The sequence below is a fragment of the Buceros rhinoceros genome, unplaced genomic scaffold, assembly GCF_000710305.1.
Source record: "Buceros rhinoceros silvestris isolate BGI_N320 unplaced genomic scaffold, ASM71030v1 scaffold5292, whole genome shotgun sequence".
Lineage (NCBI taxonomy): Eukaryota > Metazoa > Chordata > Aves > Bucerotiformes > Bucerotidae > Buceros > Buceros rhinoceros.
In genome coordinates this window covers 7,395-20,882 of record NW_010398277.1, presented here as the reverse complement: position 1 = coordinate 20,882, position 13,488 = coordinate 7,395, and the positions used below count along the sequence as shown (strand labels likewise).

Below are 13,488 nucleotides of genomic sequence, written 5' to 3'. Positions count from 1 at the left end.
GCTACCCAGGGAGGTGGTGGAGTCCCCATCCCTGGAGGTGTTTAAAAACTGTGTGGATGTGGTGCTGAGGGACATGGTTTAGGGACCCTGGCAGTGCAGGGTGAAGGATTGGGCTTGATGATCTTAAAGGTCTCTTCCAACCAGATGATTCTATGATTAGAAGCAACGATTTATTCCTGGTGTGGAGCTTTTTAACCAAGTATGAAGTCAGCACCTGAGTAAAGAACAAAATCAGTCCTCAAATTATACAAATAAGGTTTGATAACACAGCGTATTACAGCCCTTTGGCTTCAGTTTGTGCATAAATGTGGCACAGAATATAAAATAGAGAAGAAAAAACATCATTTTAAGCCTGGATGTATTTTGGAGAAGGTTTGGAAGGAGTATAATCCTTCCTAGTCATTACAGTCTATTCATTCTCAATGCATGTCGTCTTGGCATTTTGTCACCCTTCTATCTTATTCTCATACTTCTATTATATTTGGTTAGGATTTATTTCTAATTCAATAACTTATTCATTTGTGACATAGGCAAGGAGGAACATCTATTTGTCCAGAGACTAGGACACATATTCAGAGGAAGGAAACTTACAGTGAGAACACACACATTTTCCAGAAAGTTATCACCAAGTATTAGTTTTGCTTACTTTCTTTTTTTTTTTACTCTTTTTTTGGGGTGGGGGGTAGTTCACTAAAATCTTTTTCAGCTGATTTACAGCTCTGGTGGAGTAATTATTTCTTGTTGTTTAAACAAACACAGTATCTTTGGCTACTTAATCAAAAATATGTGCCATTAGTGTTAATGGATGAATCATAGTCTAAGAATCACTCACAGCTGGGCAATTGAAGAAGTACTGGACTGGAATTAGCATAATTCAACATGAAATGGAAGGTTTTTTCCCTTCAAGAGTTTCTTGAAACAGACATTTTCCAAATAAGAAATAAAACTGAAATATCAGTTCCAAACATAATTTTGAGGGAGGAAAAAAGCAGGAGTAGAAGGGACACCCAAGAGCAAGGATCTCTTTTCCTCCACTGAGCTGGCTAGTAATGTTTATAGCTTTTCACATGCTCTTTAAGTTACTCCTGTTGGCATCATCACTTCCCCAAAACAGGTTGAAAAGCACAGCTCGCTCTCTTCTATAAAAACAAAGCAACAATTAGGATTGAGTCTGAGGCTCAAATAGGCAATTCCTACCTCTTTTAGTATCAACAAAATTACCAACTCCCCTTCCTCTGAGATTTGCTAATCTTTTCTGATGTCTCTTCTGGTTGCTGCTTGAGCTAGCACAGACAAAATGAGGGATGTTAAAATAAAGCCAAATAAGAAAGAAAATATAGAATGATGAGGACCATGTAAAAGACAGAGCAAAATCATTTTATCCTGTGCTATTTCTGAAGCATCAAAGAATTGTTAAAATATTTTAACATTTTTAAATGTTCTATCCATTAGAACATTATTACAGGCTTTAAGCATACTGGTGTCTAGCTTCAAGACAAGAGATGTTTTTTATATACATTAACATGACCTATATCATAGAATGGTTTGGGTTGGACGAGACCTTAAAGATCATCTAGTTCCAATTACCCTGCCATGGGCAGAGACACCTTCCATTAGATCATGTTGCTCAAAGCCCCATCCTTGGGTTGGACGAGCCCTTAAAGATCATCTAGTTCCAATTCCCCTGCCATGGGCAGAGACACCTTCCATTAGATCATGTTGCTCAAAGCCCCATCCAGTCTGGCCTTGAACACGCCCAGGGAGGGGCTGTCTACAGCTTCTCTGGGCATCTTGATCCCGTGTCTTACCACCCTCACTGCAAAGAATTTCTTCCTAATATGTAATCTAAATCTGCCCTCTTTCCGTTTGAAACTGTTACCCTTCATCTTATCACTACACTCCCGGATAAAGTGTCCCTCCCCATCTTTCCTGTAGGCCCCTTTTAAATACTGGAAGGCCACCATAAGGTCTCCCCAGAACTCCTCTCCTCCAGTCTGAACAACCTCAGCTCTCTCAGCCTGTCCTCACAGAGGAGGTGCTCCAGCTCTCTGATCATCTTTGTGGCCCTCCTCTGAACCTGCTCTAACAGGTCCATGTCTTTCTCATGCTGGAGACCCCAGAGCTGAATGCAGTATTCCAGGCATTCACCAGAGTGGAGCGGAGGGGAAGAATCACCTTCCTCAACCTGCTGGCCACACATCTTTAGATGCAGCCTGGGATGTGGTTGGGTTTCTGGGCTGTGAGCTCATATTGCTACTTCATATGCAGTTTTTCATCCACCAGGACACCCAAGTCTCTCTCTGCAGGGCTGCTCTCAATCCATTCTCTGCCCAGCCTGTATTTGTGCTCGAGATTGCCCCAACCCAGGTGCAGGACCTTGCACTTGGACTTGTTGAATTTCACCAGGTTTGCATAGGCCCACCTCTCAAGCCTGTCAAAGTCCCTCTGGATGGCATCCCTTCCCTCAAGCATGTCGACTACACCACACAGTTTGGTGTCTTCACCAAAATTGCTGAAGGTTCACTCGATACCACTGTCCATGTCACCAACAAACACGTTAAACAGTGCCAGTCCTGATATCAGCTCCTGAGGAATGCCACTCATCACTGATCTCCACTTGAACATCAAGCTGTTGACTGCAGTTCTGAGTATAACCATCCAGCCAGTTCCTTGTACACCTAGTGGTCTATCCGTCAAATTCGTGTCTCTCCAATTTAGAGACAGTGGATGTTGGGCAGGACAGTGTCAAGTGCTTTGCAAAAGTCCAGGTAGATGTTGTCAGTTGCTCTTCCCTTAACACTGTAACCCTGTCATAAAACACCACCAAGTTTGTCAGGCACAATTTGCCCTTACTGAAGCCATGTTGGCTTTCATCAATCGCATCCCTATTTTCCATGTGCTCTGGCATTGTTTGTTTCCAGGAGAATCTGCTCCATGGTCTTGCTGAGCACAGAGATATTCTATTAATAGACATTGATAAAGGTTTTCTACTCCTATATAAAAGACGCACTAAATCACCTTAACCAAGAGGGGTATCGGGAAAACAGTCTCCAAGGTTTTAAGACCAAATCAAAAACATCCATTGAGGTGCCTTAGATACTCTCAGATAGGCATTGGAGGGCTACTTAACTAACTGAGGTTTCTCCCTTTTCTACAACACTATGCTTTATCAGTAACTGAAAGATGAGCAAATTGTTATCAGCAGTGAAATTTTAATTCAGACCATCCTGCATTTAACCAGTAACTCTAGATACTGTGAAAAAAGTAAGCAGGAAAACCATAAAATCCAAAAAAAAATCAGCCCCCAAAACTCTAGAACAAAATAGCAATCTCCAAAGAGCAGGGTATAAAGAGAAAAGAGAATACCACGAATAAACAGTCACAGAATATCAGGAACTATTGAGGAAGTTGGGTAGGCTGTCTGGAAATCATCAGCTCAATGCCTCTGTTCAGAGCAGGGCCACAGACGACAAGCTCAGGACCATACCTTGTTGGGTTTTAAGTATCTCCAAAGACTGAGACTCCACAACTTCTTGTCCTATGACTGAGAAGAATATTCCTCTGTCTTTACTTCCCCACCCCACCCAGTATTTACACACATCCAAGTCTTCTCAGCCTCTCCTGTATGAGAGATGCTCCAGTCTATTAATCATCATTTGTGGCCCTTCACTGGACTCACTTCAGTATGTACATGTTTGTCTTTACTGGTGAGCTCAGAACTGAACACAGCATGCCAGATCTGCCTCAGCATCACTGAGCAGTGAGAAACGATCTCATATCTCTATCTGCCAGTAATGCAGCCCAGGAGGCTATTTGCATTCTTTGCTGAGGGAGAGCATTGCTGGTCAGAGAGCACCCAGTTGTGCTGATTTCCTAGAAAATACATGGCTCTTCCACCGTCATGCTGTCCTGTTGGTATTCCATATTTATGTGCCTTCACACACTTAGGGGGTTCTCCTCCTACTACTACATTTTGTAGGTCACAACATCTCTCCTGTCCATATCACACCAAACTCTCCTCTTGCCAGCCCGATCTACCACCTTCCTCAATTGATTGTGGGTCATCATATCCCTCCCATTATTCTTCATTTAAAGCTCCCTCACCAGGTTGGCCAGCCTGTGAAAAATCACACTTTTACCTCGCTTGATGAAGTTGATTCCATCTCTTCCTAGTCATCTTCAATCCTCAAAGCAGGTTCCATGATCATAAAAGTAGAACCCTTATTGTTGACAACAGCTTTATAACTGGTTGTTAACCTGTAGAATCTGTCTGCTCTTGCTCAAGCACTTTCTCCTCAGCAACCCAAGCAAATTGACCACCAGGGCTACCATGCTCTTGACCCTTGTCCTCAGAGCCATGTAGCCGTGACTAAATGTCTTTCCTGATTAGATCAGCAGAGGATCACCTACCTAAGCAGATGAAGTAGGAGTACACCATACATTTCAGGAATAGCGAATCAGGTCTGAAACCTATAGCCAGTTAACTCCTACACACTTTTTAAATTAATTTTTTATTTACAAAGTATGATGCAAAATGCTTCTCCAAATATGTCAGATAGAAAAAATCTCCAAAGTGTTGATATAATAATTCTAAAAAAACTGATTAATTTTTGTCGCGTTTGAGACATTTGTATTAGAAAATTATTATGAATGCCCTCCATGTGGGAATAAAAAGTTACAAAAAGATGAAAAGATGTCATTATTGTTGAGAGGAAAGCCTTTTTCAGTTTAATTTACATTTAGTCTGAATCACCTTAAAGCCAAATATATTTTTAAAATTATCTTCATATCAGAAATGCAAAGAAAATTCAATTTTGGAAAGTTCAGCATCACAGTTCAGCCTGACCTAGAACTGGGGCCTGAGCTTCCAAGCTCCGTGTGACTAGATCAACAAGCAGTCTTAGAATTTGCATAGGGGCTATCTTGAATCCAGGAATTATTTCATTCTCCCTGAAAACTTCTGCTCTGTGCCTACACATCCAGCCAGGGAACCTCTTTTTTTAACAGCTGAGAATCGGGAATATTAAAATGAGAGGCGTTTTTCATTTGTTTGTTTGTTTCTTAAGGAGTTCTTCACTTTAAGCATTACCCAGCACCTCCCCGAACTCTGGAAGGGTCCGCCTGGTTTACATTTAGGTTGTATGAATTACAAAATTGGGTAGTCTTTGAATTTTATTCCTAAGTACGATAAAGACTGATTTACAATAAATGGAAATTATTCCTTTTGCGTTGTTTTAAGATGTATAATTCTGGCTCTTGTAATATTTTTTTTTTCATTCTCTGGGATCTACAATATAATAATACACCTCAAAATACAAAAAAAAAATTGAAAGATGGAAGAGAAATTTAATTATTTCAAGAGATTCCGTAACAATGTACGAGTTGATCTATTCAACTCATCAGTTAAGTAGTCTGATGACAAAATAATTGTTTGAGTTGGGTTTCCAGCACAGAATCTATTGCTAGTAAAGATGGGCTGAAAATAAAATATTTATTTTTTTCAAATTCATTTTCAAGTGCAAATTTGTCGCCTATGGGTTTTTCCCCTCTGAAATAAATAAGAGCAGCAGGTCACTGATGAGGCATTCTGATTCAAGCATCTGTGACCACTCTGTTTACATTTTTCTAATATATAATAATGGTAATTCATTCATCCACAATTATACAGTGCCAAAAAACCCCACTGTGAATTTACTCAAGTGACAGACAAGTGTGATGTCCTGAGGCATTTGGAACATTTTACAAGGTGTGTGATTAGCAAAACACGCTTGGATTTCATCCTAATACTCTTCTGTTGTATCTAATCTGTCTATCAAAGCACTGGAAAGCACTATCTGCAAGAAAAAATAAAATATTCTTTTTGGATGTGGTGGGAAACTTTCAGACCAAAGCCATGAAAGCAGTAAATTATTCAGCTGCCCAGTCACACAGTGAATGCTGTAAGTCTTTATGCTGTTTGTGCTAGCTGCAGTGTGAAGAGATCCATGGCCTCCTACCATTGGTCAATATGAAAGTCATTAAAGGGAAAAGTATTCAATTGCTTTGGAAAGAATAAAGAAGCTCCATTAAGCACGAGAAGAAGTGAACAAGAGTTTCCAAATTAAAAAAAAAAAAAAAATTAACAGCAGACTAGATTTCTCCACAGAAAGAAAAAAATAACTTGGTAGAAACATGGAAATACTTCCTACATTTAACTGGAATTTTAGAAGTCCCTGGACTGATCTTTTGCTGCTAGTCATTTTTTGCAATCACCATAAGAAAATAGCATTAGGACATAACATGAGAACAGCTGTACTGGCTCATATCAAAGGTATATTTAGCTCTGGGGTAAGGGTAAAGGCATTTGGATCTGCTGATTTCGAGTGATTACCTCTAGTGCTAGCTTGGAAGAGATAGTAACTTGTGGGTTTCCATACATCTTCTCAACATGCTCATGACTTTATGCAATTCCTATCATGTCTATTGAGCATCACAGGCAGAGAAGTCAGGCTATTTAGTCATTCTTTGTATCAAAGCTGATCTCTCTCTTTGATTGCCTATGCAATCCCTCTGGATACTTTTCCTGCTTTTTCAATAATCCTGTTAAGATAAGGAAAATAAGAGAGGCCTGTTTTTCCAAGCACAAAGGCATCACAGATCTAAACGGTGAAATAATATTGATCTGTACTCTTTCTTTTTCCTCTTGTAATGATACTGGTGGGGGCGGGGAGGGGAAGCTGCACTGTCGAGCAAAGAACTGCTGGTTCCATAGAACTGACTACTGTCAATAGTGAGGTGGAAAGATCAACTCAGAAAGCAATTTATGAAGACCAGGATTATTCTTCTCCTATTGTATAATTTCATATTTGTGTACATAAAATTTGCGTCTTGTTTAACACTTTTTGGAAATCAGACTAGATCTCCCTCATCCACTTGCAGGTTAATTTCTTCACAGATCTCCAATATATTCGTGATGCATGGCTTCCCCTCACAAAATACATGGTGACTCTTTACCACTACGTCATGTCTTTCACATCTCAGCCAATTCTCCTCTTCAGAAGTCACCAAGCTTATTGGGAAGAAGTTCCACCCACCTTTTTAAAACACAGCACTATGTTTCCCAATTTGCTGACACTGAGAATGTTTCAGGTGAGAAATCCACCTCAGTCAGCAATTCAGTTGTTTCTGCCATGAGTTTCTTTACAATTATATTTCAAACCTTTGAGTAACCTCTGATCAGCATGAAATTTAAATGCAACAAATCCTTTAAAAATATAATAAAATGTGACATTCCTGAAGAAACATTACATTTTCTTCAAAATTATAAACAGCCTATTGTCAGGCCAGACAAGTTTCAGCCCTAGTCTAATGCAATTTTTAAGCTCTAATTTCTTGGGAATTCTCCAGACAGGAAACATCTGGTTTGTCCCATTAGAAACCTAAGCCTTTTCTTCTAGATTAGCCTTACACAAGATACTAATTTTCAAAAACAGTGTATAAAAGTCTTGCATTTATGCTGGGCTTTCTTTGATTGCATCAGGTATTGTACATTAATCGCAAGCACTGTGAGTGTGCCATTGTATTTCCTGATTGGGACTATTTTTCTCATCCATAATTATTGTCATTTGAGCTTTTTTTAATAGTATCACTTGTAGACTGTAAAAACGTACCAGATATATGTAACTGGCAGACTGCTAAAAGTCCTGATTTTGAATCAAGACTTAAATGTTTAAGTAGTGCGTTAACAGAATAAGAAAGGGTGAATTATCCCACAGAATACCCTCTCTAATTACATGACAGTGGAAATAAAAAAGGATAAAGTGATGATGATATTCATCCATACAGAAGGCAGCAGTCTACACATATTGGCAGCTTAATTGTTGTATAATTTTTTTAATAGGAGAAGCGAAATGTTAAGGAACTTAAGATGAATAACAAAGAGCTCCTTTACAGATAGATTCAAGGAGTCTTCCAAGTGTAAATTGTCACATACGAACATCATAGAGGTATTTATATGAAAATGCAATGAGTAGACTCTCATAGAATGAGAAAAGACAGTCTCTAAAAGATCTTCGGAGACAAGACAAGCTTGTGTTTAATACGAGCCAAGTAAGTAAGAGGAGTCAGCTGGGAGAAGAAAAAAATCAAATTTGTTAAAAAAAAAAAGCAAAGCTGGAATGCTATTTTTATGGCATTTCAGACAGATATGAAAAGACAAGACTGTAATTATCTAGCCAAAAGGTAAAAAAGTTGCATAACAAAACTTGACGTGACCTGAGCATTATGTGCAGATGTATACAAACAACTATTTATCTCCAAGATTCTAGACAGAAAGAATCTGTTAGAGAGAAAAATGAAAGAGATGTGCAAATCAGAGAGGATGTCTGCCACAGAATAATCCGAATGAGCTAGAGGCATACACGAAATGTGGTACAGCTCCTTATTAGAGGTACTGAATTTGAACTAAATCCAGAAAAACACAGGATAGAGACAGATTTAGGTTTTATTATCTGTAGTTGGTGACTCTGGATTATAGACTAAACTGATATTTGCAAATACTGGTAACCCTATAGTTCAGGTAACAGGGAGAATGTGGTGGGGATTCAGGACAGAATGCTGGGGATAAAAATATTGAAAAGGAGTGTCCTGTAAAGCATATGATGAAGGGTAAGGAGAGAACAGATGAGAAGAAACTGTACTACAACATCCGCCTTTTCCATTATTTTAGCCATTAAATCATATGATTTCATTATTTAGCTCAACAGCAATAAAGCATCGAACAATTTTGGCACTTATGGTAATTGTCCCAAATATTTGATGCAGTGGAGGGACTCCATTGAGTTAAATAGACTTTGAATCTGTCTCTGTCCCGTCTTTTCAAATCTGACAATGTACTTTTGCCCTGTAACTTTCTCAAAAGGCAACTTGCCTAAATCAAATTAGCACATCAAACTATTGTTAGCGCTAATTAACGGATAAATCAACAGCTAGTTAACTAATTAGCATACCAGAGCTCCCCAGAGTCAAGTAATCTGTTATTTTAGTTTCAGTAAATAACTCTGCCACGTGGAGTGTGTCAAGTGTATGAAGGTTTAGGAACATGTTTCTTATTATTTGAAAATGAGAAGATGTAACATAGCTACATTATTAGAAACAGTCTTTTTTGAAAGTCAGAAAACAAAGAGCCTATTTCGATTATGCAGCTTATGATTTTTGAGCCCTACAGTAATACGTGTTTCCAGTTGCATGCAATTGTTTTCTTTAAACCAGCAGAGTTGGCTTAAACCATGTGAATCAACTGTTCAGACTCCATCTTATTCAGAGCTTGGGAATTTTTAGCTGAGGAAGACCAAAGTTTCAAATGTTCCTCTAGCTGTTTTTCCTAGCTAAGAGGAGGGGAAGTGGTATGCTGGCTCTGCTCTGCAGTATTCCATCAGTTTTTATCACAGCCTGTATTGAGGAATGTGGAACAGATGGATTGGTCTTTGGAAGCTGTATTGCAATTTATAGTAGTTTTCAATGTAATGCTACACTTACTTTCCCGCAGTAGTAAATTTTGCTTCTTATGTGAACTAAGAAAATATTTTAAAGGTGGTGTGTTCTCTTGAGAAGACTATACTTACACTTAGGCAAGCAGATAGCTTCTGTACCCCAAATGAGGATGTGCTTTATACATATCTAGTTCCATAACTCACAGACCATGTGCTTACACAAGTGGAGTAGGGTTTTTCCTAAGGCAATAAATGCTTCTCTATTCCTATGTAATATTATATTTTATACTGTTAGACAATGTCATTTGTATTTTACTAAAATACAAAACTAAACCTTTTTTTTTTTTTCAAATAGAGCAGGGGAGTCAAAGAATTAATGCTGCATAAATGCAAACATGAAATCTCAGTACCCCACACTTAATAGAGCAAGCTGCTCAAAAGACTTTTTTTGCTAAGAGTTTTGACTCATTCACCCAACTAATGGCTGCAGTAACTGAAAGCTCTACCCTCCGCTTTTCGTTGCCCTCCCTCTGCTGTTGCTCGCTTTCGCTGCAGCTATGTGATGAGATCAAAAGCTTGCCGAGCTCTTAGCTGCCTCACCACATGCTCTAGATCCTTAGCTCAGCTCTTCCTCCACCTTCAATGCAGACCAAGAAGCAAAGCTCTGCCCTGAAGTGACCAGTGCATACACAGAAGCTCTCACCTGCCCCTTCTGCTATGTGGGAGGTAGCCTTCAACTGAAGTCTGACTGAAGAGAACTACCAACAGCTGGGATAACTCTATCCTAACACGGTCATTTGTCAAAACCCCTGTTCACTGGTTATTCTCTCTTAACACTCTTCCCAAGGCTGAAATTTTTCATGACTAGGAAAAAAGAGAACGTAAGTTTTTTATATTAAGGTAGCTAGAATGTATGTTGACAATCTATCAACCTTCCTGCCTTCATTTGGGAAGAATACCAGATAAAATCCAGGATATCATCGTATAGCAGAGATGCCTTTTTTCCTCTCTCAATTAGAAACACCTACAGCATATTAGCAAGACTGGCCAAAAAAAGCTTAGGACAGCAAGCAGATGTGTGTTTTACATATTTGATTCCAGTTTTCAGAAAAGAAAAAAATTTAATGTATTCTCTACAAATAAATAAAATTGCAACTGACACTCCACCAGAGCTTTATTCTAACATTTTGACTGACTGATTGGATAAACCCATTCTAGCTAAGAATAATTAGGAGAATTTTAAGAAAGCAGAAATAATTATCTGAATTAAAGTGATTAGGGTTCAGTATTTAACTTTAATTTAATTTCTTTTTGCAACAAAAAGTACAGATTTTAAGAGTAATTTTCTGCTGCCTTTGAAAGAAAGTACTTCCAGCAAATTTCACATCTGTTACTTGTCTAGTAAATGACCAGCATCACATTCCAGAGCATTTCAGATTTTTTAGAGTCCTTTTTCCAGGCTCACCTACTATAATCCTGCTTAATTCATGAAGTACTGTCAAATTGTAGTTTCAGTGAGATGACTGTAAGGTAAAAATTAATCTGATTGCAGCAGAAATAAATTAACTTGTATAATTCACAGTAACATGCAGACTGACCTGTCCAGTAAAAGGTTAGGTGCAAATAAAAGCTTTCCTGGATGTTCCATGGAGCGCCAGACTAAGCCAATCATCAGTATCTCTAACCAGGCACATTCCAGTAGATGGACCTGATCATGGAGTGTTAAATCCACAAATCCTGAAAGAATAAAGAGGAGACAGTGAAAACACTCCAGTTTTGTAAGTGGAACAACGTTAATCAGAGAGGCAGGTTAAAAAGGGCATTAGAGCTGGATAACCAAAAAAACCCACAATAAACCAGATATTTGTTCTCTTTACATTTTAGGCTAAGTTTTGGTTGTTATTAGGTCCATCATGACTCCAACTCACAGAACAGTCAGCACTTTTTATCTCCCTGGTTGTGTCCTGGTTATACCCTGCTCCAAAAGCAGAGCAAGAGCCAGGTAGGCATCTTCACCCATACACCAGTTTCTAGAGGCCTGGGAAACTGGGCAGACACTGCAGAAAGGGGCAGCTGTCTGCTCCAGTGCCATGTTGCCTGAGACATGATGGAGGGAGAATGGAAAAGTGCCTTTTATAAAATGGAATGATAGCTCTAATCAGCTAATCCCAGACCACTTTTCTGTTTGGCATGCTGTGTTACAAAGTTGTGACCAATTCACCATACTTTAAGTGATGTATATATGTGGAAGGGGCCCAATACAGCATTTCAAAATAAACTAAGCACTGCACAATCAGAATTCACCAATAAACCACTTGCTTATATATCTATTGGACTATAGCTCGTGGAGGAAGGAGGTAACTTCTCTTACTCTGCATTTAAACAGCTCTAGAAAAAAAGAATGCAAAATGAAGAGGTCATTTGCAGCAATACTAATATATGAATATGAAAGAATAATGATTTTAGGAAGATATGAAACATTAATGACAATCGTCATTCCTGTGTTCATTTCAAGGAACAGATTTTGTGATCCTCACTTTTCATGGATATTACTTTCAAAACAAATATATAAGCAAAAAGGGAGATTGCATAACACAAGTTATTAGATCCCAGCATACGTTGTTCTTTAAAATTAATGTGAACTTGCTAACATTAAAGGTGTAGAACTTCCCTTAAAACAGACCTTATTTGTCTTTTACTCGGTGTTGAGTGAAAAACATTATTGAACTTCACCATATTTTTTTCCAGTTGTAATTGATTCATATCAGTCTTCAGAATACAAGGTAAACTACCTTTCCAACCCAGTAAATGGCAGTGATTTTGCTTCTCTTGTGTCCTCACTAGAGGTATATACTGAGGCAGTTTCAAGGAATATACCTGACATACGCTCAAGTACTATCTTAAGAAAAAGGGAAAAAAGAAAAGGCACATATTTTTAAAGTTAAACAAAATACATTTTTCAAATATCAAAAAGGAAGAGAAGGAACAAATAATTTAGAAAATATTGGTATGTTCTGCAAAAGAGTTGGTGATATAATTATTTTTAATGACAATATCTGAGAGAGCTAATTAGCCTATTCTAAAAAGGAAACAGCTTTAACATGTCTGAAATAAAACTCATCTATCAATCATTAGGAATTAATTTAGACAGTTGCAGTACCTGCTGTTTTTATGAAAGTGGTAACTACTGAGGATTAAAAAAAAAAGAAAAAGAAAAGAAAAATACAGTTTCCTGTATTTTTGCTTTATTACCAAATGCAAAAACTACTTTCAGACCTCGCAGACTGTTGCAATGGCATTTGCCTGAGTCATCAAACAGCCTGAAACAGTAGAGCTAAAACTTAAAATAGCAACGTTCTTAACTACAAACCACTGATTACAGGTCTCCAGAATAAAACTGGCAGAAAGAAACTGCGGTCTGTATATGGAGAATAAACAACAAACACCGTGTTTCCTATTAAGTATTGCCGTAGTACAACACCACATAAAAATTTATGTAGTGTTTGTGCCAATGCTTGAAGAGCACCACAGCAACACAGGGCCACATGTTCCCATGCGGTGTCTGGAGTTTGCCAGCCAGTCACACTGCCATCAGTTCGCAGGGCTGCGCACTATTCTGCAGCAGGTTGCTTTGATTGTTGGAGAAAAGGGGAACTTCTTACAGCTGTGACAATTCACTTTCCTGTGAAACTCTGCTCATTCTATGACTCAACAATTCTCTGCTCATCTGGATGCCAAAATGCTTTGCTTTGCTCTCCACACTGTCTTGATCTTTATTTTTACTACACCTATTCTCAAACCCCTTTTAAGCCCTATCTTTTTATTTGCTCTGTTTTTCCCCATCCTCACATATGAAATTTCAAGACTGCACTGAGCCTAAGTCATTTGCACAAAAAACAAATGAAAGTAAAAAACAAAGCTAATAAATTATCTCACTAGTATTGCAGAGAAGGGATGTTTTGTTAGTCTGCTCTGAGAATTAGAAATGTACTGCCCAAAAATCCTAACATCTTTTAAA

General features: G+C 38.3%; 1 protein-coding gene across 1 annotated transcript in view; it reads right to left on the bottom strand.

The window, feature by feature from the left end:
- The window catches only part of LOC104488930 (estrogen receptor-like), a 27,211-nt gene extending 15,649 nt beyond the window's left edge, over positions 1–11,562 (bottom strand). The window contains exons 1-2 of the mRNA XM_010131030.1: positions 11,445–11,562; positions 11,069–11,207 (exon numbers count right to left, since the gene is read on the bottom strand). Coding sequence (XP_010129332.1) covers positions 11,069–11,207; positions 11,445–11,562 — 257 coding nt within the window. The remainder of the gene's footprint in view (positions 1–11,068; positions 11,208–11,444) is intronic.
- Positions 11,563–13,488: the final 1,926 nt, after the last annotated feature.